General features: G+C 48.1%; 1 protein-coding gene across 1 annotated transcript in view; it reads left to right on the top strand.

Moving 5' to 3' along the window:
- The window catches only part of CASQ2 (calsequestrin 2), an 86,831-nt gene that overhangs the window by 12,333 nt on the left and 46,752 nt on the right, over positions 1 to 27,746 (top strand). The window contains exons 2-4 of the mRNA XM_068266310.1: positions 10,137 to 10,221; positions 12,141 to 12,241; positions 19,502 to 19,613. Coding sequence (XP_068122411.1) covers positions 10,137 to 10,221; positions 12,141 to 12,241; positions 19,502 to 19,613 — 298 coding nt within the window. The remainder of the gene's footprint in view (positions 1 to 10,136; positions 10,222 to 12,140; positions 12,242 to 19,501; positions 19,614 to 27,746) is intronic.

The raw sequence follows: 27,746 nt of genomic DNA, 5'->3' as shown, positions 1-27,746 counted from the left end.
CTGTGAGATACGGGTAATTACAACTTCACACACTGGTTCAGGATAGATCTGCCACCACCGCGGTTACCATGGGACCGAGGAGCCCACTGACTGACTAGTCCTGCGAATAAAACGGTTAAACACACGATATTCTGTCTAGCCAACAACAAACAAACAGTAGCGTATCTTCAGAGACCCGGGATCAGTTCTGTGTGTGCTGATAAGCAGGGTAGCGGACAGTGAATGACTTGGAGAAAGTCGTTTATTCACGGGCATAATATAAATAATTAATATATACAGACAATTATTAAAATCAACAATTATTAAAACAGTAATAGCCAGTATAAAAAATAAAAGAAGGGAGAAAAATACTTAGTTCCTGGAAAGATGTCCTTTTTGTGGGAAAAATCAGAGTTCTGGGTTTCAATCAAAGTTCAGAGTTCAGACCAGGTGGATGCCAGCATATCCTCAAGCTGGCACCGATGAGTTCAAGATGTTTTCAGGGTGGAGGACTCTGAGTTTGGCTCCTCTGCAATTCTTATGCCCCTGATTCAGTAGGAGGGAGTGAGGGCGGGCCCACACACCCCCTTAGGACATGAGATGAGTCCTCCCCTTGTCCTGGGAACCAGAAATCATACCTTAACCATATATGGGCTCTATCTCACAGAACCGTACAGGTCAGGGCAGATTTACTAATATTTTCAGGTCTGCCTCGATGTACCCAGCAGCCTGATAGGGTGGGACCCTTGTGGTATCAGCAGGGCACTTTCGAACTGCCTAACTGGCAGTCTTTCCCTCAGAATGGTCTGAAGTTTCTTCAGAACCAGCGCCAGATAGGGCCAAGCATGCTCTGTTAGTTTGGAGGGTCTGCCAGCCTGGCAACACAGAAAATATGACACATATAGCCGTTTATGGAATATGATATACCCCTGGGATTGATAGCAGGTCATTCCCAGGCAAAGGCTCTTTGAAGTTTGGGGCAGCTAGCTAGGTGTCAGCTCCCCTGCTGGGAGGGAGCCGGAGGGTCTGGCTTTTCTCCCAACTAGATTGCTTCTGTCATGGTCTATACCTGATGGATGGGCCATCAGCACAGCTTGAAGCCAGGGACTCTCTGGGCCCAGGCTCATTAGCATATCAAAAGAGCCATCCTGCAGTTCGGCTGATGCTACCTCTCTGCTGGGAAAAGGACTTCAGCTGCCCCTACACACTCAACCCAGATTGTATCGATTTGAAGCGCAATTGATGCAGAGAATCGAGTGCGATCTCTTTTCTTCACGGGCGGTTACAGGACGCGCCTGCGGCCCCGCAACCGTCCGTGACACACACTGATTGCTATTACACTAAAAGGCCCCTCCCTATCCCTCCCACCCCACCCATCACCAGCTGATGGTTAATAGACTAAGAGGCCCCTCCATCCCTCCCACCTCAGCCGTCACACACTGATTGCTATTAGACTAAGAGGCCTCTCCCCCATCCCTCCCACCCCAGCCCTCACACACTGATCACTATTACACTAAGAAGCCCCTCCTCCATCCCTCCCACCCCAGCCATCACACACTGATTGCTATTAGACTAAGAGACTCCTCCCTCATCCCTCCCACCCCAGCCGTCACACACTGATTGCTATTACACTAAGAGGCCCCTCCCTCATCCCTCCCACCCCAGCCGTCACACACTGATTGCTATTACACTAAGAGTCCCCTCCATCCCTCCCACCCCAGCCATCACACACTGATTGCTATTAGACTAAGAGACTCCTCCCTCATCCCTCCCTCCCCAGCCGTCACACACTGATTGCTATTACACTAAGAGGCCCCTCCCTCATCCCTCCCACCCCAGCCGTCACACACTGATTGCTATTACACTAAGAGGCCCCTCCATCCCTCCCACCCCAGCCGTCACCAGCTGATGGCTAATAGACTAAGAGGCCCCTCCCCCATACCTCCCCCCCAGCTTTCACACACTGATTGTTATTACACTAAGAGGCCCCTCCCCCATCCCTCCCACCCCAGGCGTCACACACTGATTGCTATTAGACTAAGAGGCCCCTCCCCCATCCCTCCCACCCCAGCCGTCACACACTGATCGCTATTACACTAAAAGGCCCCTCCCCATCCCTCCCACCCCAGCCATCACCAGCTGATGGCTAATAGACTAAGAGGCCCCTCCCCATCCCTCCCCCCCCAGCTTTCACACACTGATTGTTATTACACTAAGAGGCCCCTCCCCCATCCCTCCCACCCCAGCCGTCACACACTGATTGCTATTAGACTAAGAGGCCCCTCCCTCATCCCTCCCACCCCAGCTGTCACACACTGATTGTTATTACACTAAGAGGCCCCTCCATCCCTCCCACCCCAGCCGTCACACACTGATTGCTATTACACTAAGAGGCCCCTCCCCATCCCTCCCACTCCAGCCGTCACACCCTGATTGCTATTAGACTAAGAGGCTCCCTATCCCTCCCACCCCAGCCGTCACACACTGATTTCTATTACACTAAGAGGCCCCTCCTCCATCCCTCCCACCCCACCCATCACACGCTGATTGCTATTACACTAAGAGGCCCCTCCATCCCTCCCACCCCAGCCGTCACACACTGATTGCTATTACACTAAGAGACCCCTCCCCCATCCCTCCCACTCCAGCCGTCACACACTGATTGCTATTACAGCGCCCCATTTCCACAGAATTCGGATTTCTGAGTTTCCAATCTAAAATCGCCATTGTGCAGCAGAAATCAGAATTCCGTGGAATATACCGCGTTCCTGAGAATTGGGAATTTTAGGCTGATCACAAAACTCGGAAGTATTGGGCCCATCAGAGCATCAGTACTGTGCAGCTGAAATCATATAACTGCCGGATGTTTCGGCCAATCAGAAGCTTTGGAAGTATTAGGCCAATCGGAGAATCAGTATTGTGCAGCTTAGGCCAATCAGAAGCTTTGGAAGTATTAGGCCAATTGGAGAATCAGTATTGTGCAGCTTAGGCCAATCAGAAGCTGTGGAAGCATTAGGCCAATCGGAGAATGCTGTAAGGGTTTGTTCACAGGGTGTTTTGCCCTTTTTTCAAGCGCCAGTGATTTTGAAAATCGCCCTAAAAAGCTTGTGCAATGATTCCCTATGCGAGTTTTCGTTTCCGATCCGCTCAGCAAAGTGTTGCCTGTACCATTTTGTGAATGTTTTTGCTCAATAGAAGGTATAGGGAAATCGCAAAGCACTTTGAGTAGCGATTTCCACAGTGTCAGGAAGTGAAAAAAGCCGAATTGCTCTGCAAAAGCATTTAGAAAAACGCATTAAAAAAAACCTCAGTGCCCACGCGAGGGAGGGGGGGGGGGGGAATCAGCCACAAAATTGCAAATCGCTGGCGTCAGCAATTGCGATTTTAGAGGTGAACAAAGCCTTAGTCCCCACCGTTTCCGCTTGGAAATGCGGATTGTGCATAATCGCATACACCCACAAAAAAAAAGTGGATTCCGCAATTTTTTTTTTTTTTTTACAATTAACTAACTTTATTGACAAAAATAACAAAAAACATTGTGTGGAAATTAGAAAGTCATATTTCCGTGGAATTCCACAGAAATCGGAAAGACGCTTGTCAGAATGCGAAGTTCCGTCGGAATCTGAAATCAGCATTTCTGACCATCCGTAACCAACAAAAGCCCCCACGGCCTCTCCTGACGGATCTGGTAGAGAAGCAGCTATGAAACTCTTTGAGGAAATCGGAACATTTGTTTTATTTCTAAAAACTTAAAATATTTTCACTAAAAGCGGAAATTTCCCCAGATTCTCTCAGCTGAAGAGAAAGGTTTTCCTTGTGCTGACTGTCTCTCTTCTCAGTAGAACGCAGTGTGGTGTCTCTGGCCTGTCCTGGGTTCCCGATCTGCCAGAACAGCTGCTGTTGTGTCATCTCCCAGGAATGAGGCCTCCATCTCTCCACACTTCAGAAATCAGAAGGTTCCCTCGCTGTGGTCAGGCATGATACGGGGTGGCCGTACTCCAGCAGGAAGGGCGCACAAGGGGCTGCCAATCACTCAGGAAGGTGGGGGGACATTACCTGCATCATGTTACCACCACCCCTTCCAGCCACCATCTCTGAGTCCTGGCCACCGACTGGTGACCATCCTCCAAGATACACTAACAGGTTCTCACTCCCCGGGAGGAATTCACACGCCTGTCACCCAGTAATCCGGAGCAGGCCGCACAGTCTCCATTACACGAGTCGCTGCCAGGACCACAGGGGTGAGAAGATGACTCTGGATGGAGGCCAGAAGATGTCCCTTTATCACTGAGGAGTCTGGAGACTTCACACATCAAACAAGTCTCATAAATGTCACACCTAATCCATCATTTCACCAAACACACAACCGGCTGGCCAAACTTCTTGTGGATGTTTTTAGGGTGCGGAGACAGTCGGGAATATTGTTATGTGAAAATTCAGGAATTCTCTGCAATCCATTATGGACCGCCATATGCAGCAATACAAAATAGCAATCTTTTAATGCCTCGTTACATAAATATGGTTTACCTATTAGATATATGTTGAACATAATATAAGATACGTTCTCTTTATCATTCTGTTTTAAGAATAAGCTGTTATATGCCCACTAGGTGGTGCTGTTGCGCCACAACTATTTGAAGTTCAGCTATGATGACTATTAGCAAATTGTTATAGATTAGAGTGGTAGTCTGTACTTGTGCACTGCTGCCACCCACTAAATGGACAACATACTCAGAGCCATAATAACTCTGTCTATGCTCTCCATTGCCAAAGGCGTTTTGCCTACTGTTGTGACCTTGTTGGTCCTGTTTAAACATTTTGTTCTAACTTTATGGTATGCTATAATATTACTACAGCCTAATTATCTAACTAAAAAAGGAATCCACCCTCGTACTATATATGCAACTAATACATTGAGCTCAGGAGGCACAGCAACAACCTCTAAAACAAAAATTATAATTATAAACACCGCTAACCAACTTAAATGGCGTCCTTGAATATCTTAACTCACAATGCCAAGGGCCTGAACTCCCCAATAAAACGTAGAAAAGCGTTTATTGACTACCAAAAATGCTCCCCAGATATCATATGTCTGCAGGAGACGCACTTTGCCAAAACCTCTGCACCACGCTATTTTCACAAAAACTACCAACGTTTCTATGCCTCCTCAGCTTCCTCTAAACATAGAGGGGTCATCACCCTACTGCATAATACTACCCCTTTTAGAGTTGATAAGACCATAAAAGATGAAGATGGGACATACGTGATACTATACGGCTTTCTACAAAATAACGAGATATGTATCATAAACACTTACTGCCCACCTGAAAACCCTCTACCTATAGTAAGACAAATCCTTAGGATCCTAGAAGAATTCCCAAAAGCCCAAATCATTTGGGCAGGAGATTTCAATATAGCACCCAATCCCTCGCTGGATAGGTCTACACCCACTCCCTCCACGAGGCAATTCCAACAGTCCAAAGCTCTTCACACCCATATGTCCTCTGCACACCTGATAGATTCCTGGAGAGAATATAACCCACACACCAGAGCCTACACATTCTACTCACACCCCCATAAAACTTATTCTAGAATAGATGCAATCTACCTATCCTCTTCCCTCATACCCAATCTTATATTTTCCCGAACTCATATCAGCTCATGGTCAGACCATGACATGGTGTTGACATCCTGCACCTCCCTCACCTCCCCTATGGCGAGACCCCCATGGAGGCTTAATAAAAGCTTACTAACTAGTAATGAAACAGTACTGGAAATAGAGGAGCAACTCACAGACTACTTCAGGTTAAATGACCTCCCACATACAAAGTCATCAACACTTTGGTTTGCTCACAAAGCAACGATAAGAGGCCGACTAATCAAACTATCATCACAACATAAACGCAACAAATCAGTAAAACAATCCAATCTTGAATACAAACTATCTAAGCTAAAAATGGCCCACGCTCAAACACCCTCACCCTACTTGCAAAAACAGATTGAAACCACTCTAGCTCAACTTAATATAATCCTATCTTCGCGTACTGAAAAGGCCATAAGATGGACGAGGTCAAAGCTATACGCACAATATAATAAGCCTAACACCTGGTTAGCCAGAAAACTGAGGGAGACGCAAAACCTAAACAAAGTACTACAAATACGCACCAGTAATGGGTCCATTACCTCAGACCCGTTAAAAATCCACAGAGAATTTGCTAAATACTACACCTCTCTATACGCCCCCAAGCCCACCAGTCCCTCCTCAACCTCACCATACACCTACCTTCGTTAATTGTCAATACCATCGCTTAGACCTGAGAAAGCCTCAACTCTCAATCTACCCATTACCAATGACGAACTAAAAGACGCAATTAAGCGCCTCAAAAACGGCAAATCCCCCGGGCCTGACGGCTTTTCTGCCCTATACTATAAAAAGTTTAAGACCTTACTCTCACCATCTCTACTAAAATTCTATAATACCATACTACTGGGAAAAACCCCACCAACCGAATTCTTAAATTCTATGATAGCAGTGATCCCAAAGCCCAACAGAGATCCCCTAAACGTTAAAAATTACCGCCCCATCTCCCTGCTCAATATAGACTATAAGCTCTTTACATCCATCCTGGTAACTAGACTGAATAAATATCTATCGCCACTGATACATAGAGACCAGGTGGGATTCATCCCTCTCAGACAAGCGCCCGACAACGTACGAAAGGTCGTGGGCCTTCTCCATGTTGCCAGGAGAGATAAAATCCCCTTGGCACTCGCTGCTCTGGACATGGAGAAGGCCTTTGACACTATAGATTGGGACTACATGAAAGCTGCACTACAAAAAGTGGGAATTGGAGGCAATTTCCTGCAGGCAATTAACGGTCTATACTCTCTCCCTACTGCACAATTAAAACTGCCCACATCAACCCCTATAACCATACCAATTAGAAGAGGCACTAGGCAGGGCTGTCCGCTATCCCCAGCTCTCTTTGCCCTAGTAATTGAACCCCTGGCGGAGGAAATTAGAAAATCGCCTGATATACAAGGCTTGAAGCTAGCCGGAAAAACATATAAAACGAGCCTCTTTGCCGATGACCTTCTCCTAACACTCACCTCACCACACACCTCAATCCCAAACTTGATAGACTTAGTAAAGAAATTTGGCTCTATATCAGGACTGTGCCTTAATATAGCTAAAACAGAGATCTTATTTGCCAACGTTCCCCGACCCCAGGCAGCTCACTTAACCTCCTCTCTAGGACTCACGCTGCAACATAAATACATAACATATTTGGGAATAAAAATCTCAACTAACCCTGCAGACCTCTATGACCTAAACTATAAGCCTATGATCTCCCAACTACAAAGAGACCTACAGAAATGGAATACCCCAACTATTTCATGGTCAGGCAGAGTTCAGGTAGTACGTATGAATATACTTCCCCGAATCCTATACCTGTTTCGCACAATACCGATACTAATCACGCAAAAACATCTCAAGGGTCTCCAGGGAGATATTTTTAAATTTATAAATAACAACAAAAAAAGCCGTATAGATCGTAAAACAATGACCCTAAATAGAACCAGAGGGGGAATGGGAGCTCCGAACCTAATATCTTACTACAGAGCCGCTCAAATAGCCCAAATGGCGCAAATCCACTCTGATCTTAACCACCCACTTTGGGCTCAACTGGAGACGGATCTGCTACAACCCTATACTCTCCCTGCACTCCAATGGTCCACATATCCAACCCCCACAATGGTGAAAACTCAATCCCCTCTGTCGGCCCACTCCCTTACTATATGGAGACTAACCAGATTCAAAAAGAACCTACAAACAAAGATACCAAAGCTTCTCCCACTCTACGGTAATCCCATGTTTACCCCAGGCCTTGATCCACGCTCCTTCAGATGGTGGAGATCCAAAGGCATCACGCATCTCAAACACTTACTGGTAAATGACAAAATACCAACCTGGGACCAATTCAAAGCTAAAGTTGAATTCCCACCATCTGAATATTTTGCAGCAATGCAGATATACCATTTTTTAACCACTCTAGGCCCAAAAAACTCCCCCCTACCACAACGAACCTCTTACGAAGCCTGGTGTGACCTTAGACCCTTAGAGGGTGGCCTCATCTCATTGCTATACTCCCTACTCTCTCAACCCTCTGACCTGAGCAAACTCAGAGTAATGCAGACCTGGGAATCTGACCTGGGAATTACATTAACCCCAGAAAGATGGTCCAAATGTTGTACTACCCTCACCAAAGGCAGTACATACTACTCCCACATAGAGACTAACTACAAAATTCTCCACCGCGCCTACATTACACCCCAAAAACTACATAACATTGATTCAAGCAAAAGTAACCTATGTTTTAGAAACTGTGGAAGGGTGGGAGACATGTCCCATATGTGGTGGTTTTGCCCGGTGGTTCAAACTTACTGGACGAGGATCACCGCACTCATAAACGCAGCTCTGGGCACTGCTCTAGGCCCAGATCCAGGGCTTCTACTTCTGGGAGACAAACCTCCTAAATGGAAACACCCGCCTCATCGACTAGCACAACACATAGCAAAAGCTGCCAGATCCCACATCGCAAGGCAATGGATGCAGCAAACGCTCTCCATCCAAGCGACTGACAACATCATCTTAGACATAATGATATCCGAAAGGACCCTCGCAATCATTAACGACACTTTTGATACCTTTATTAAAACATGGCAGCCCTGGCTGAGTGCCTCAGACTTAATTGGCCTCCGCTCATGTGCCTTCTCACTATGATCGCTATTCTGTTGCTGGATTTATTGTACGAAAAGGATTCCATACCTCAACCCTGCTACATTACCACTCACATAGAATATGTGCATACCTGTTTCCTGTTATGTTCATGTTGACTGTTTACTTTTGTATATATAATCTGTCTTGTCCTGAAACGGACACTCTTACCACTGCTGTCAAGATTATCTACTAAAATTAATCAATAAAACTCTTTTGAAACTAAAATAGCAATCTTTGGGCACCAGTGCGGAAATGTGGGCACCCGATATATAATGGCGCTGATACAACACCCACTATATATATCGGGCATCGCGGGCGCCCAAATGCTGCTATCCTGCAGTGCATATTTAACTTTACCTTTTTTGTGCAGTGTGATCATTGCACTCCACCACCACTCCTTGGGGGGGCAGGGGATAGTTTTAAGCACTAGGTAGGTTGTTTGTGTGGGTGGGGCGTTAGTTTTAGGGATAAGGTAGGTAGTTTGTGTGGGTGGGGGAGGGGGTTGTGCAGAGTGGGATTTCATATCGACATAATATTCCTAAACACTAAAATGTACTTGAAGCTAGTAGGTGGGTCTAGCCTCTTCCTGCTGTAGGAGGTGTGGCTGCTCAGATAGAGACCACTCCCCCTCATTCCTCATGGGCATGGACATCATTGATTAATTAGAATCTCTCTGACAGAGCTGGGACAAGGTCCTCCAGCACCCAAGGCTGAGACACCAAAGTGCGCCCCTCCATCCCTTCCACCCCAGCCGTCACACACTGATTACTATTACACTAAGAGGCCCCTCCTCCATCCCTCCACCCCAGCCGTCACACACTGATTGCTCTTACACTAAGAGGCTCCCAGGGCCTAAAACACCTTATTCTCTAGTTATCTGGCTTGTAGTCACTTCCATGTATCTCCTTTTCTTATTTCTTTCTGCTTCAAACACAATTAGGAATGACAGCTGAATGAATTGTGCGCCCCCTCCTACACTGCGCCCTGAGGCTGGAGCCTCTCCAGCCTATGCCTCGGCCCGGCCCTGCTCTCTGAACCTGGAAATGGCCCCCGCCAATGTAACCAAACACTCTGATTGGCCAGGGTTCCTGTCTGCACCCAGAAATCTGTTTTTTCTAGAGAAAAAATCCTCTAAATTAACATATCAATTTATAGTGAGAGGTTGCTCAGAAGTGGGTGAATTAGTGGTTGTGTGTAGTTGGTGTATCTGCAGCTAAAGGGTAGCCTGGGTCATATCAGTTCACAGTGTGGGTCTCTAGAAGGTACTGTGTGTGAATTAGTAGCTATTACTGCTCTTGTGGCATCTCCAGCTAGAGGACAAAGTGCATTTCCTGCTGTGGATTGGACTGACTCTTTGCTTTTCTCTCTCCTTCAGCTGGCCGCACAGGTGTTGGAGAGGAAGGACATTGGTTTTGGAATACTTGACCCCAAGAAGAACAGCAAGCTTGCCAAAAAGCTAGGTATGTGATGTGGGGACACTGGTGGCATGTGGTGACATTGGTGGCATGTGATGTGGTAATACTGGTGGTATGTGGTGACATTAGTGGCATGTGATGTGGTGATAATGATGGCAGTGGCGTCGCTGTCACTAGGCAACAATAAATTTTGGCCTAGAGCGCCGTGTGTGGCCGTGGGCGCTCTCTCGCCGCGTTGTAGTGTTATTTTTTTTTTTTTTAAATGAGGTTGCGCAGCCGGTTGTGACAGGCAGCTCAGCCTGTCCCACCTACTGATCCGCCCCCTCCCTCTTCCAGGGCGAGCAGCCGCACGCTAGTCAGCTTTTACGTGCGGTGCCGCCGCCTACTGGTCCGCCCCCTCTTCCTCTCCAGCAGAGCGAGCGGCCGCACGCTAGTTTGTTTATACGTGCGGCGCCGCCCCTAACTCCGCCCCCCGCCTGTCACATACTCTGGAACACATCGTGTGACCGAGAGTATGCGAGTGTGTGTGACGGCGCACCAGGACCAGTGCCACCTTCGGCTGCGCTACACTGTGCAAACACACTATCTGCAGAGGCGACATCTCACAGTGAGTGCCCTCTGCTCTTGATAATTTCTTATATGCCCCCCTGGTTGGCCCTGAGTCCCCCCCCCCCCCACCACCGCCAATAACACTTGGCAGGCAGTGGCTCCTCTAGGCTGCATACGCTGGCCAGCCTGGCCACATTACGATTATTTCCTGGTGAACGCTGCCACATACGATTATTTCCTGGTGAACGCTGGCCACATTTTGATTATTTCCTGGTGAATGCTGGCCACATTACGATTATTTCCCGGGTGAATGCTGGCCACATACGATTATTTCCTGGGGAACGCTGCCACATACAATTATTTCCTGGGGAACGCTGCCACATACGATTATTTCCTGGTGAACGCTGGCCACATACAATTATTTCCTGGTGAACGCTGGCCACATTACGATTATTTCCTGGGGAACGCTGGCCACATACGATTATTTCCTGGTGAATGCTGCCCACATGCGGTTATTTCCTGGTGAACGCTGGCCACATTACGATTATTTCCTGGGGAACGCTGGCCACAATACGATTATTTCTTGGGGAACGCTGGCCACATTACGATTATTTTATGGGGAACGCTGCCGCATTACGATTATTTTATGGGGAACGCTGGCCACATTACGATTATTTTATGGTGAATCATTGCTGCGTTATAATTATTTTATGGTGAATCATTGCTGCGTTATAATTATTTTATGGTGAATCATTGCTGCGTTATAATTATTTTATGGTGAATCATTGCTGCGTTATAATTATTTTATGGTGAATCATTACTGCGTTATGATTATTTTATGGTAAATCATTACTGCGTTATGATTATTTTATGGTAAATCATTGCTGCGTTATGATTATTTTATGGTAAATCATTACTGCGTTATGATTATTTTATGGTAAATCATTGCTGCGTTATGATTATTTTATGGTGAATCATTGCTGCGTTATGATTATTTTATAGTGAATCATTGCTGCGTTATGATTATTTTATGGTGAAAGATTGCCGCATTACATTTATCTTATGGTGAAACATTGCTGCATTACGATTATTTTCATCAGGGGGGCACCACACGGGGGGAGGGGGGGCGCCACAGGTTTTCTCGCCTGGAGTGACAAAATGGCTAGAGACGCCCCTGAATGATGGTATGTGGTGACATTGGTGGCATGTGATGTGGTGATACTGGTGGTATGTGGTGACATGGGTGGCATGTGATGTGATACTGGTGGTATGTGGTGACATTGGTTACAATGGTAGTATATGATGTGGTGACACTGGTGACACTTTCTGGTCACTATGGCAATCTGAAGGTACATGAGTTGTGGGGTTACAGTTCTCCGGCGTGGAGGCTAATGGCCTCTCTCTGTGTATTGCAGGGACCACCGAGGTGAGCAGCCTCTACGTTTTTAAAGAAGACAACATCATTGAATACGATGGAGAGCTGGCGGCTGATGTCCTGGTGGATTTCTTGTTGGATGTGAGTAACAGTCTCCCTGTGGGATTTACTTATATATAATTAAGCCTATATAATCTATGTGGGCCTCAAGGACACAACATGGTAAGAAGAGGAGGGCCTGGAGCTAATCATCCAATCACTTCACTTGTAGGGTGTCCTATCACGTTCTACCACAATTGGTGGAATCTCCTTCAGATTCTGCTGAGGGTACAGAGGTGCTGTGGACCCTCCCGAGATCCAGAGCGCCATATACAGTGGGTTGCAAAAGTATTCGGCCCCCTTGAAGTTTTCCACATTTTGTCATATTACTGCCACAAACATAAATCAATTTTATTGGAATTCCACATGAAAGACCAACACAAAGTGGTGTACACGTGAGAAGTGGAACGAAAATCATACATCATTCCAAACATTTTTTACAAATAAATAACTGCAAAGTGGTGTGTGCGTAATTATTCGGCCCCCTTTGATCGAAGTGCAGTTAATTGCCTATAGACATTGCCTGGTGAGTGCTAATGACTAAATAGAGTGCACCTGTGTGTAATCTAATGTCAGTACAAATACAGCTGCTCTGTGAGGGCCTCAGAGGTTGTCTAAGAAAATATTGGGAGCAACAACTCTGTGAAGTCCAAAGAACACACCAGACAGGTCAGGGATAAAGTTATTGAGAAATTTAAAGCAGGCTTAGGCTACAAAAAGATTTCCAAAGCCTTGAACATCCCACGGAGCACTGTTCAAGCGATCATTCAGAAATGGAAGGAGTATGGCACAACTGTAAACCTACCAAGACAAGGCCATCCACCTAAACTCACAGGCCGAACAAGGAGAGCGCTGATCAGAAATGCAGTCAAGAGGCCCATGGTGACTCTGGACGAGCTGCAGAGATCTACAGCTCAGGTGGGAGACCCTGTCCATAGGACAACTATTAGTCATGCACTGTACAAAGTTAGCCTTTATGGAAGAGTGGCAAGAAGAAAGGCATTGTTAACAGAAAGCATAAGAAATCCTGTTTGCAGTTTGCCACAAGCCATGTGGGGGACACAGCAACCATGTGGAAGAAGGTGCTCTGGTCAGATGAGACCAAAATGGAACTTTTTGGCCAAAATGCAAAACGCTATGTGTGGCAGAAAACTAACACTGCACATCACTCTGAACACACCATCCCCACTGTCAAATATGGTGGTGGCAGCATCATGCCTGGTGGTGTGCATCTCTTCAGCAGGGACAGGGAAGCTGGTCAGAGTTGATGGGAAGATAAATGGAGCCAAATACAGGGCAAACTTGGACGAAAACCTCTTGGAGACTGCGAAAGACTTGAGGTTCACCTTCCAGCAGGATAATGACCCTAAACAAAAAGCCAGGGCAACAATGGAATGGTTTAAAACAAAACATATCTATGTGTTAGAATGGCCCAGTCAAAGTCCAGATCTAAATCCAATCGAGAATCTGTGGCAAGATCTGAAAACTGCTGTTCACAAACGCTGTCCATCTAATCTGATTGAGCTGGAGCTGTTTTGCAAAGAAGAATGGGCAAGGATTTCAGTCTCTAGATGTGCAAAGCTGGTAGAGACATACCCTAAAACACTGGCAGCTGTAATTGCAGCAAAAGGTGGTTCTACAAAGTATTGACTCAGGGGGCCGAATAATTACGCACACCCCACTTTGCAGTTGTTTATTTGTAAAAAAAATGTTTGGAATGATGTATGATTCTCGTTCCACTTCTCACGTGTACAGCACTTTGTATTGGTCTTTCATGTGGAATTCTAATAAAATTGATGCATGTTTGTGGCAGTAATGTGACAAAATGTGGAAAACTTCAAGGGGGACGAATACTTTTGCAACCCACTGTATACAGTGTCCCCCAGTCAGAATACCCTCTGGTGATCCGGAGCGGATCCCCACATATACAGTGTCCCTAAGTCAGAATACCCTCTGGTGATCTGGAACTCCACATATACAGTGTCCACCAGTCAGAATACCCTTTGGTGATCCGGAGCCCCACATATACAGTGTCCCCCAGTCAGAATACCCTCTGGTGATCTGTAGCCCCACATATACAGTGTCCCTCAGTCAGAATACCCTCCAGAGATCCGGATCCCCACATATACAGTGTCCCCCAGTCACAATACCCTCTGGTGATCCGGAGCCCCCGATATACGGTGTCCCCCAGTCAGAATACCCTTTGGTGATCCGGAGCTCCACATATACAGTGTCCCCCAATCAGAATACCCTCTGGTGATCCGGAGCCCCACATATACAGTGTCCCCCAGTCAGAATACCCTCCGGAGATCCGGATCCCCACATATACAGTGTCCCCCAGTCACAATACCCTCTGGTGATCCGGAGCCCCACATATACAGTGTCCCCCAGTCACAATACCCTCTGGTGATCCGGAGCCCCCGATATACGGTGTTCTCCAGTCAGAATACCCTTTGGTATTCCGGAGCTCCACATATACAGTGTCCCCCAGTCAGAATACCCTCTGGTGATCCGGAGCTCCACATATACAGTGTCCCTCAGTCAGAATACCCTCTGGTGATCCGGAGCCCCACATATACAGTGTCCCCCAGTCAGAATACCCTCTGGTGATCCGGGACTCCACATATACAGTGTCCCCCAGTCAGAATACCCTTTGGTGATCCGGAGCTCCACATATACAGTGTCCCCCAGTCAGAATACCCTCTGGTGATCCGGAGCCCCACATATACAATGTCCCCCAGTCAGAATACCCTCTGGTGATCCAGAGCCCCACATATACAGTGTCCCCCAGTCAGAATACCCTCTGGTGATCCGGAGCTCCACATATACAGTGTCCCCCAGTCAGAATACCCTCTGGCGATCCAGAGTCCCACATATACAGTGTCCCCCAGTCAGAATACTCTCTGGTGATCCGGAGCCCCACATATACAGTGTCCCCCAATCAGAATACCCTTTGGTGATCCGGAGCCCCACATATACAGTGTCCCCCAGTCAGAATACCCTCTGGAGATCCGGATCTCCACATATACAGTGTCCCCCAGTCAGAATACCCTCTGGTGATCCGGAGCTCCAAATATACAGTGTCCCCCAGTCAGAATACCCTCTGGTGATCCAGAGCTCCACATATACAGTGTCCCCCAGTCAGAATACCCTCTGGTGATCCGGAGCTCCACATATACAGTGTCCCCAGTCAGAATACCCTCTGGTGATCCGGAGCGCCACATATACAGTGTCCTCCAGTCAGAATACCCTCTGGTGATCCGGTGCTCCACATATACAGTGTCCCCAGTCAGAATACCCTCTGGTGATCCGGAGCTCCACATATACAGTGTCCCCCAGTCAGAATACCCTTTGGTGATCCGGAGCTCCACATATACAGTGTCCCCCAGTCAGAATACCCTCTGGTGATCCGGAGCTCCACATATACAGTGTCCCCCAGTCAGAATACCCTCCGGAGATCCGGTGCCCCACATATACAGTGTCCCCCAGTCAGAATACCCTCTGGTGATCCGGGGCTCCACATATACAGTGCCCCCCAGTCAGAATACCCTCTGGTGATCCGGAGCTCCACATATACAGTGTCCCCCAGTCAGAATACCCTCTGGTGATCCGGAGCTCCACATATACAGTGTCCCCCAGTCAGAATACCCTCCGGAGATCCGGTGCCCCACATATACAGTGTCCCCCAGTCAGAATACCCTCTGGTGATCCGGGGCTCCACATATACAGTGTCCCCCAGTCAGAATACCCTCTGGTGATCCGGAGCTCCACATATACAGTGTCCCCCAGTCAGAATACCCTCTGGTGATCCGGAGCTCCACATATACAGTGTCCTCCAGTCAGAATACCCTCTGGTGATCCGGTGCTCCACATATATAGTGTCCCCCAGTCAGAATACCCTCTGGTAATCCGGAGCTCCACATATACAGTGTCCCCCAGTCAGAATACCCTCTGGTGATCCGGAGCTCCACATATACAGTGTCCCCCAGTCAGAATACCCTCTGGTGATCCGGAGCTCCACATATACAGTGTCCCCCAGTCAGAATACCCTCTGGTGATCCGGAGCTCCACATATACAGTGTCCCCCAGTCAGAATACCCTCTGGTGATCCGGAGCTCCACATATACAGTGTCCCCCAGTCAGAATACCCTCTGGTGATCCGGAGCTCCACATATACAGTGTCCCCCAGTGAGAATACCCTCTGGTGATCCGGAGCTCCACATATACAGTGTCCCCCAGTGAGAATACCCTCTGGTGATCCGGAGCTCCACATATACAGTGTCCCCCAGTCAGAATACCCTCTGGTGATCCGGAGCCCCACATATACAGTGTCCCCCAGTCAGAATACCCTCTGGTGATCCGGGGCTCTACATATACAGTGTCCCCCAGTCAGAATACCCTCCGGAGATCCGGAGATCCACATATAGAGCATCCCCCAGTCAGAATACCCTCTGGTGATCCGGAGCCCCACATATACAGTGTCCCCCAGTCAGAATACCCTCTGGTGATCCGGAGCCCCACATATACAGTGTCCCCCAGTCAGAATACCCTCTGGTGAACCGGAGCCCCACATATACAGTGTCCCCCAGTCAGAATACCCTCTAGTGATCCGGAGCCCCACATATACAGTGTCCCCCAGTCAGAATATCCTCTGGTGATCCGGATCCCCACATATACAGTGTCCCCCAGTCAGAATACCCTCTGGTGATCCGGATCCCCACATATACAGTTTCCCCCAGTCAGAATACCCTCTGGTGATCCGGATCCCCACTTATACAGTGTCTCTCAGTCAGAATACCCTCCGGTGATCCGGAGCTCCACATATACAGCGTCCCCCAGTCAGAATACCCTCTGGTGATCCGGAGCCCCACATATACGGTGTCCCCCAGTCAGAATACCCTCCGGAGATCCGGTGCCCCACATATACAGTGTCCCCCAGTCAGAATACCCTCCGGTGATCCGGAGCTCCACATATACAGTGTCCCCCAGTCAGAATACCCTCTGGTGATCCGGAGCGCCAAATATACAGTGTCCCCCAGTCAGAATACCCTCTGCTGATCCGGAGCTCAACATATACAGTGTCCCTGAGTCATAATACCCTCTGCTGATCCGGAGCTCCACATATACAGTGTCCCCCAGTCAGAATACCCTCTGGTGATCCGGATCCCCACATATACAGTGTCCCCCAGTCAGAATACCCTCTGGTGATCCGGAGCCCCACATATACAGTGTCCCCCAGTCAGAATACCCTCTGGTGATCCGGGGCTCTACATATACAGTGTCCCCCAGTCAGAATACCCTCCGGAGATCCGGAGATCCACATATACAGCGTCCCCCAGTCAGAATACCCTCTGGTGATCCGGAGCCCCACATATACAGTGTCCCCCAGTCAGAATACCCTCTGGTGATCCGGAGCCCCACATATACAGTGTCCCCCAGTCAGAATACCCTCTGGTGATCCGGAGCCCCACATATACAGTGTCCCCCAGTCAGAATACCCTCTGGTGATCCGGAGCCCCACATATACAGTGTCCCCCAGTCAGAATATCCTCTGGTGATCCGGATCCCCACATATACAGTGTCCCCCAGTCAGAATACCCTCTGGTGATCCGGATCCCCACATATACAGTTTCCCCCAGTCAGAATACCCTCTGGTGATCCGGATCCCCACTTATACAGTGTCTCTCAGTCAGAATACCCTCCGGTGATCCGGAGCTCCACATATACAGCGTCCCCCAGTCAGAATACCCTCTGGTGATCCGGAGCCCCACATATACGGTGTCCCCCAGTCAGAATACCCTCCGGAGATCCGGTGCCCCACATATACAGTGTCCCCCAGTCAGAATACCCTCCGGTGATCCGGAGCTCCACATATACAGTGTCCCCCAGTCAGAATACCCTCTGGTGATCCGGAGCGCCACATATACAGTGTCCCCCAGTCAGAATACCCTCTGCTGATCCGGAGCTCCACATATACAGTGTCCCTGAGTCATAATACCCTCTGCTGATCCGGAGCTCCACATTTACAGTGTCCCCCAGTCAGAATACCCTCTGGTGATCTGGAGCTCCACATATACAGTGTCCCCAGTCAGAATACCCTCTGGTGATCCGGAGCTCCACATATACAGTGTCCCCAGTCAGAAAACCCTCTGGTGATCCGGAGCCCCACCTATACAGTGTCCCCCAGTCAGAATACCCTCTGGTGATCCGGAGCCCCACATATACAGTGTCCCCCAGTCAGAATACCCTCCGGTGATCCGGAGCTCCACATATACAGTGTCCCAGAGTCAGAATACCCTCTGGTGATCCGGAGCTCCACATATACAGTGTCCCCCTGTCAGAATACCCTCTGGTGATCCGGAGCCCCACATATACAGTTTCCCCCAGTCAGAATACCCTCTGGTGATCCGGATCCCCACTTATACAGTGTCCCCCAGTCAGAATACCCTCTGGTGATCTGGAGCTCCACATATACAGTGTCTCCCTGTCAGAATACCCTCTGGTGATCCGGAGCTCCACATATACAGTGTCCCCCAGTCAGAATACCCTCTGGTGATCCGGATCCCCACTTATACAGTGTCTCTCAGTCAGAATACCCTCCGGTGATCCGGAGCTCCACATATACAGCGTCCCCCAGTCAGAATACCCTCTGGTGATCCGGAGCTTCACATATACAGTGTCCCCCAGTCAGAATACCCTCTTGTGATCTGGAGCTTCACATATACAGTGTCCCCGTCAGAATATCCTCTGGTGATCCGTAGCTCCACATTTACAGTGTCCCCCAGTCAGAATACCCTCTGGTGATACGGAGACCCACATACACAGTGTCCCCATCAGAATATCCTCTGGTGATCCGTAGCTCCACATTTACAGTGTCCCCCAGTCAGAATACCCTCTGGTGATACGGAGACCCACATACACATTGTCCCCCAGTCAGAATACCCTCTGGTTATCTGGAGCCCCACATATACAGTGTCCCCCAGTCAGAATACCCTCTGGTGATACGGAGACCCACATACACATTGTCCCCCAGTCAGAATACCCTCTGGTGATCCGGAGCTCCACATATACAGTGTCCCCCAGTCAGAATACCCTCCGGAGATCCAGAGCCCCACATATACAGTGTCCCCCAGTCAGAATACCCTCTGGTGATACGGAGACCCACATACACATTGTCCCCCAGTCAGAATACCCTCTGGTTATCTGGAGCTCCACATATACAGTGTCCCCCAGTCAGAATACCTTCTGGTGATCTGGAGCTAGGTACTTTTAGTCACATTTCTGCTCCTCCTTTGTCCACAGCTAATTGAAGACCCTGTGGAGATTATTAATAGCCTGGCAGAACTGAAGGCACTGGATCGCATGGAGGAGGAGACCCGAGTCATTGGTTTTTTCAAGAATGAGGAGGCTCAGTGTAAGTAGCCAGATATGGCCGTGTGTCCTCTGCTGCAGACAGTTACTGTAGGGTGTCCTGGTGCAGTGATGGGGGCAGTGATATTCCTGTAGCGGGGAAGGTGTAACCCTCATTACCGGAAGCTGAGAGGCTACATTACCTGTGGGAGGTTAGGTCAGTGTAAGTAGCCAGATATGGCTGCGTGTCTGCTGCTGCAGACAGTTACTGCAGGGTGTCTTGGTGCAGTAATGGGGGCAGTGATATCCCTGTAGTGGGGCAGATGTACCCCTCATTACAGGAAGATGAGAGGCTACATCACCTGTGGGAGGTTAGGTCAGTGTAAGCAGCATGATATGGCCATGTGTCTGCTGCTGCAGACAGTTACTGCAGGGTGTCTTGGTGCTGCAATGGGGGCAGTGATATCCCTGTAGTGGGGCAGGTGTAACCCTCATTACAGGAAGCTGAGAGGCTACATTACCTGTGGGAGGTTAGGTCAGTGTAAGTAGCCAGATATGGCCGTGTGTCTGCTGCTGCAGACAGTTACTGCAGGGTGTCTTGGTGCAGTAATGGGGGCAGTGATATCCCTGTAGCGGGGAAGGTGTAACCCTCATTACAGGAAGCTGAGAGGCTACATTACCTGTGGGAGGTTAGGTCAGTGTAAGTAGCCAGATATGGCTGCGTGTCTGCTGCTGCAGACAGTTACTGCAGGGTGTCTTGGTGCTGCAATGGGGGCAGTGATATCGCTGTAGCGGGGCAGGTGTAACCCTCATTACAGGACGCTGTGAGGTTACATGACCTGTGGGAGGTTAGGTCAGTGTAAATAGCCAGATATGGCCGTGTGTCTGCTGCAGACAGTTACTGCAGGGTGTCCTGGTGCAGTAATGGGGGCAGTGATATCCCTGTAGTGGGGCAGGTATAACCCTCATTACAGGAAGCTGAGAGGCTACATTACCTGTGGGAGGTTAGGTCAGTGTAAGTAGCCAGATATGGCCGTGTGTCTGCTGCAGACAGTTACTGCAAGGTGTCTTGGTGCAGTAATGCGGGCAGTGATATCGCTGTAGCGGGGCAGGTGTAACCTTCATTACAGGACGCTGTGAGGTTACATGACCTGTGGGAGGTTAGGTCAGTGTAAGTAGCCAGATATGGCCGTGTGTCCTCTGCTGCAGACAGTTATTGCAGGGTGTCTTGGTGCCGTAATGGGGGCAGTGATATCGCTGTAGCCGGGCAGGTGTAACCCTCATTACAGGACGCTGAGAGGCTACATTACCTGTGGGACGTTAGGTCAGTGTAAGTTGCCAGATATGGCCGTGTATCTTCTGCAGACAGTTACTGCAGGGTGTCTTGGTGCAGTAATGGGGGCAGTGATATCCCTGTAGTGGGGCAGGTGTAACCCTCATTACAGGCAGGAAGCTGAGAGACTACATTACCTGTGGGACGTTAGGTCAGTGTAAGTTGCCAGATATGGCCGTGTGTCTGCTGCAGACAGTTACTGCAGGGTGTCCTGGTGCAGTAATGGGGGCAGTGATATCGCTGTAGCGGGGCAGGTGTAACCCTCATACCAGGAAGCTGAGAGGCTACATTACCTGTGGGAGGTTAGGTCAGTGTAAGTAGCCAGATATGGCCGTGTGTCTGCTGCAGACAGTTACTGCAAGGTGTCTTGGTGCCGTAATGGGGGCAGTGATATCGCTGTAGCCGGGCAGGTGTAACCCTCATAACAGGAAGCTGAGAGGCTACATTACCTGTGGGAGGTTAGGTCAGTGTAAGTAGCCAGATATGGCCGTGTGTCTGCTGCAGACAGTTACTGCAGGGTGTCCTGGTGCAGTAATGGGGGCAGTGATATCGCTGTAGCCGGGCAGGTGTAACCCTCATAACAGGAAGCTGAGAGGCTACATTACCTGTGGGAGGTTAGGTCAGTGTAAGTAGCCAAAAATTAAACAACAAGTGTCAGCGCCAAGGCAGAAGGCGACTGCAGCCGAGAAGGACAATGTCCAAAAGTCCACACAAGCAATAAATATACAAAGTCAGCGCAGGTCTATAATAATACAGCTTTCACCATTTTCTGATATACAGGATCCTTGAACGAAAAGGTAAAGAAGCAAGGCTTACCAGATTCCAACAACCCACATTATAAGGTTGTAAATGAATTTGATAGATGGTCCGCAGAACTCTCAGATGGTGTTGTTTCACCAGCGATGTCACACGCCACAGATTCCTCTGGAATATAGTAGATATCCTGAGGTAACAAAGACTCGCCAGAGGGGAGTCCAATAGGATAGTAGCATGAAAGAGATATACAGCACATCTAAGTGTAAACTGTCTTTATTACGTAGCATATAAAACAATTAGTAAAAGGAAAAAAGAAAACTCACATACGGGGCCCGTGCACTGGGAACCCCGAAAAAGTTGCGCGCATAAAATGGTCAATAGAAGACCTCAGATGTAATGGTGCCGCCTATCTCCTTCCCGACTGGTTTCGCAATCTTGCGTCATCAGGGGAGAGGGAAGTAGCCAGATATGGCCGTGTGTCTGCTGCTGTAGAGTTACTGCAGGGTGTCTTGGTGCAGTAATGGGGGTAGTGATATCGCTGTAGTGGGGCAGGTGTAACCCTCATTACAGGAAGCTGAGAGGCCACATTACCTGTGGGACATTAGGTCAGTGTAAGTAGGCAGATATGGCCGTGTGTCTGCTGCTGCAGAGTTACTGCAGGGTGTCTTGGTGCAGTAATGGGGGTAGTGATATCGCTGTAGTGGGGCAGGTGTAACCCTCATTACAGGAAGCTGAGAGGCTACATTACCTGTGGGACGTTAGGTCAGTGTAAGTAGCCAGACATGGCTGTGTGTCTGCTGCAGACAGTTACTGTAGGGTGTCCAGGTGCAGTAATGGGGGCAGTGATATCGCTGTAGTGGGGCAGGTGTAACCGCCATTACAGGAAGCTGAGAGGTTTCATCACCTGTGGGAGGTTAGGTCAGTGTAAGTAGCCAGATATGGCCATGTGTCTGCAGCAGACAGTTACTGTAGGGTGTCCTGGTGCAGTAATGGGGGCAGTGATATCCCTGTAGCGGGGCAGGTGTAACCCTCATTACAGGAAGCTGAGAGGCCACATTACCTATGGGAGGTTAGGTCAGTGTAAGTAGCCAGATATAGCCGTGTGTCCTCTGCTGCAGACAGTTATTGCAGGGTGTCTTGGTGCCGTAATGAGGGCATTGATATCGCTGTAGCCGGGCAGGTGTAACCCTCATTACAGGACGCTGTGAGGTTACATGACCTGTGGGAGGTTAGGTCAGTGTAAGTAGCCAGATATGGCCGTGTGTCTGCTGCAGACAGTTACTGCAGGGTGTCCTGGTGCAGTAATGGGGGCAGTGATATTGCTGTAGCGGGGCAGGTGTAACCCTCATAACAGGAAGCTGAGAGGCTACATTACCTGTGGGATGTTAGGTCAGTGTAAGTAGCCAGACATGGCTGTGTGTCTGCTGCAGACAGTTACTGCAGGGTGTCCTGGTGCAGTAATGGGGGTAGTGATATCGCTGTAGTGGGGCAGGTGTAACCCTCATTACAGGAAGCTGAGAGGTTTCATCACCTGTGGGAGGTTAGGTCAGTGTAAGTTGCCAGATATGGCCGTGTGTCTGCTGCAGACAGTTACTGCAGGGTGTCCAGGTGCAGTAATGGGGGCAGTGATATCCCTGTAGCGGGGCAGGTGTAACCCTCATTACAGGAAGCTGAGAGGTTTCATCACCTGTGGGAGGTTAGGTCAGTGTAAGTTGCCAGATATGGCCGTGTGTCTGCTGCAGACAGTTACTGCAGGGTGTCCAGGTGCAGTAATGGAGGCAGTGATATCCCTGTAGCGGGGCAGGTGTAACCCTCATTACAGGAAGCTGAGAGGTTTCATCACCTGTGGGAGGTTAGGTCAGTGTAAGTTGCCAGATATGGCCGTGTGTCTGCTGCAGACAGTTACTGCAGGGTGTCCAGGTGCAGTAATGGGGGCAGTGATATCCCTGTAGTGGAGCAGGTGTAACCCTCATTACAGGAAGCTGAGAGGCCACATTACCTGTGGGAGGTTAGGTCAGTGTAAGTAGCCAGATATGGCCGTGTGTCTGCTGCAGACAGTTACTGCAGGGTGTCCAGGTGCAGTAATGGGGGCAGTGATATCCCTGTAGTGGGGCAGGTGTAACCCTCATTACAGGAAGCTGAGAGGCTACATTACCTGTGGGAGGTTAGGTCAGTGTAAGTAGCCAGATATGGCCATGTGTCTTCTGCTGCAGACAGTTACTGCAGGGTGTCTTGGTTCACTAATGTGAAGTATTGTGAGTAATCCCTAGCAGTAGAGTATAGTCAGTAATCCCTAGCAGTAGAGTATTATCAGTAATCCTTAAGGCCTGGAACCCACTGAAATCCGCAAACGCAAAACGCAACCGCTAGCGTTTTGTCTGAGTGGTTTGCAAGCGGATTCATGCGCGTTTTCGGTCGCGTTTTGCAACAGTGTATTTTTTTTGCTCAGCGGTTGTGTAGCGTTTTGCGTTTCGCGTTTTTATCCTGATTGGTCCTGTGAATTATTTTTAATTTTGTTACAGTGTGCTGAACCGCAAAACGCTAGCAAAACCGCTCAGTTTAGGTTTTGCTGAGCGTTTCTGCTAGCGTTTCAATACTTTACATTGAAGCGCTAACGCTCCCAAAATGCTGCAGGTCCTGCGTTTGCGTTTCCCAGAAACGCAAATGCTCCTGTGGAAGTTGCCCCATCCATTAACATCAGCTGAGCGTTTTGGCAAAACGCTAGCGTATCGCAGCGCTGCCAAAATGCTCAAAAAACCGCTCTTGTGGGTTCCAGCCCTAACAGAAGAGTATTGTCAGTAATCACTAGCAGTAGAGTATTGTCAGTAATCCCTAAGAGAAGAGTATTGTCAGTAATCCCAGACAGTAGAGTATTATCAGTAATCCCTAGCAGTAGAGTATTGTCAGTAATCCCAGGCAGTAGAGTATTGTCAGTAATCCCTAGCTGTAGAGTATTGTCAGTAATCCCTAGCTGTAGAGTATTGTCAGTAATCCCTAGCTGTAGAGTATTGTCAGTAATCCCAGGCAGTAGAGTATTGTCAGTAATCCCAGACAGTAGAGTATTATCAGTAATCCCTAGCAGTAGAGTATTGTCAGTAATCCCAGGTAGTAGAGTATTGTCAGTAATCCCTAGCTGTAGAGTATTGTCAGTAATCCCTAGCTGTAGAGTATTGTCAGTAATCCCTAGCTGTAGAGTATTGTCAGTAATCCCAGGCAGTAGAGTATTGTCAGTAATCCCAGGCAGTAGAGTATTGTCAGTAATCCCTAGCTGTAGAGTATTGTCAGTAATCCCTAGCTGTAGAGTATTGTCAGTAATCCCAGGCAGCAGAGTATTATCAGTAATCCCAGGCAGTAGAGTATTGTCAGTAATCCCAGGCAGTAGAGTATTGTCAGTAATCCCAGGCAGTAGAGTATTGTCAGTAATCCCTAGCTGTAGAGTATTGTCAGTAATCCCAGGCAGTAGAGTATTGTCAGTAATCCCTAGCTGTAGAGTATTGTCAGTAATCCCTAGCTGTAGAGTATTGTCAGTAATCCCTAGCAGTAGAGTATTGTCAGTAATCCCTAGCTGTAGAGTATTGTCAGTAATCCCTAGCTGTAGAGTATTGTCAGTAATCCCAGGCAGTAGAGTATTGTCAGTAATCCCAGGCAGTAGAGTATTGTCAGTAATCCCTAGCAGTAGAGTATTGTCAGTAATCCCAGGCAGTAGAGTATTGTCAGTAATCCCTAGCTGTAGAGTATTGTCAGTAATTCCAGGCAGTAGAGTATTGTCAGTAATCCCTAGCTGTAGAGTATTGTCAGTAATCCCTAGCTGTAGAGTATTGTCAGTAATCCCTAGCAGTAGAGTATTGTCAGTAATCCCTAGCTGTAGAGTATTGTCAGTAATCCCTAGCTGTAGAGTATTATCAGTAATCCCTAGCTGTAGAGTATTGTCAGTAATCCCTAGCTGTAGAGTATTGTCAGTAATCCCTAGCAGCAGAGTATTATCAGTAATCCCAGGCAGTAGAGTATTGTCAGTAATCCCAGGCAGTAGAGTATTGTCAGTAATCCCTAGCAGCAGAGTATTATCAGTAATCCCAGGCAGTAGAGTATTGTCAGTAATCCCAGGCAGTAGAGTATTGTCAGTAATCCCTAGCAGTAGAGTATTGTCAGTAATCCCAGGCAGTAGAGTATTGTCAGTAATCCCTAGCTGTAGAGTATTGTCAGTAATTCCAGGCAGTAGAGTATTGTCAGTAATCCCTAGCTGTAGAGTATTGTCAGTAATCCCTAGCAGTAGAGTATTGTCAGTAATCCCTAGCTGTAGAGTATTGTCAGTAATCCCTAGCTGTAGAGTATTATCAGTAATCCCTAGCTGTAGAGTATTGTCAGTAATCCCTAGCTGTAGAGTATTGTCAGTAATCCCTAGCAGCAGAGTATTATCAGTAATCCCAGGCAGTAGAGTATTGTCAGTAATCCCAGGCAGTAGAGTATTGTCAGTAATCCCAGGCAGTAGAGTATTGTCAGTAATCCCAGGCAGTAGAGTATTGTCAGTAATCCCTAGCTGTAGAGTATTGTCAGTAATCCCAGGCAGTAGAGTATTGTCAGTAATCCCTAGCTGTAGAGTATTGTCAGTAATCCCTAGCAGCAGAGTATTATCAGTAATCCCAGGCAGTAGAGTATTGTCAGTAATCCCACGCAGTAGAGTATTGTCAGTAATCCCACGCAGTAGAGTATTGTCAGTAATCCCTAGCTGTAGAGTATTGTCAGTAATCCCAGGCAGTAGAGTATTGTCAGTAATCCCTAGCTGTAGAGTATTGTCAGTAATCCCAGGCAGTAGAGTATTGTCAGTAATCCCTAGCTGTAGAGTATTGTCAGTAATCCCAGGCAGTAGAGTATTGTCAGTAATCCCAGGCAGTAGAGTATTGTCAGTAATCCCAGGCAGTAGAGTATTGTCAGTAATCCCTAGCTGTAGAGTATTGTCAGTATTCCCTAGCAGTAGAGTATTGTCAGTAATCCCTAGCTGTAGAGTATTGTCAGTAATCCCTAGCTGTAGAGTATTGTCAGTAATCCCTAGCTGTAGAGTATTGTCAGTAATCCCTAGCAGCAGAGTATTATCAGTAATCCCAGGCAGTAGAGTATTGTCAGTAATCCCAGGCAGTAGAGTATTGTCAGTAATCCCAGGCAGTAGAGTATTGTCAGTAATCCCAGGCAGTAGAGTATTGTCAGTAATCCCTAGCTGTAGAGTATTGTCAGTAATCCCAGGCAGTAGAGTATTGTCAGTAATCCCTAGCTGTAGAGTATTGTCAGTAATCCCTAGCAGCAGAGTATTATCAGTAATCCCAGGCAGTAGAGTATTGTCAGTAATCCCAGGCAGTAGAGTATTGTCAGTAATCCCACGCAGTAGAGTATTGTCAGTAATCCCACGCAGTAGAGTATTGTCAGTAATCCCTAGCTGTAGAGTATTGTCAGTAATCCCAGGCAGTAGAGTATTGTCAGTAATCCCTAGCTGTAGAGTATTGTCAGTAATCCCAGGCAGTAGAGTATTGTCAGTAATCCCTAGCTGTAGAGTATTGTCAGTAATCCCAGGCAGTAGAGTATTGTCAGTAATCCCAGGCAGTAGAGTATTGTCAGTAATCCCAGGCAGTAGAGTATTGTCAGTAATCCCTAGCTGTAGAGTATTGTCAGTATTCCCTAGCAGTAGAGTATTGTCAGTAATCCCTAGCTGTAGAGTATTGTCAGTAATCCCAGGCAGTAGAGTATTGTCAGTAATCCCAGGCAGTAGAGTATTGTCAGTAATCCCAGGCAGTAGAGTATTGTCAGTAATCCCTAGCTGTAGAGTATTGTCAGTAATCCCTAGCTGTAGAGTATTGTCAGTAATCTCTAGCTGTAGAGTATTGTCAGTAATCCCTAGCTGTAGAGTATTGTGAGTAATCCCTAGCAGTAGAGTATTGTCAGTAATCTCAGGCAGTAGAGTATTGTCAGTAATCTCAGGCAGTAGAGTATTGTCAGTAATCCCAGGCAGTAGAGTATTGTCAGTAATCCCAGGCAGTAGAGTATTGTCAGTAATCCCAGGCAGTAGAGTATTGTCAGTAATCCCTAGCTGTAGAGTATTGTCAGTAATCCCTAGCTGTA

The sequence above is a fragment of the Hyperolius riggenbachi genome, chromosome 2 (assembly GCF_040937935.1).
Source record: "Hyperolius riggenbachi isolate aHypRig1 chromosome 2, aHypRig1.pri, whole genome shotgun sequence".
Classification (NCBI taxonomy): domain Eukaryota; kingdom Metazoa; phylum Chordata; class Amphibia; order Anura; family Hyperoliidae; genus Hyperolius; species Hyperolius riggenbachi.
Note: the sequence above shows the minus strand (reverse complement) of the source record. Positions and strands in the feature narration are given on the sequence as shown.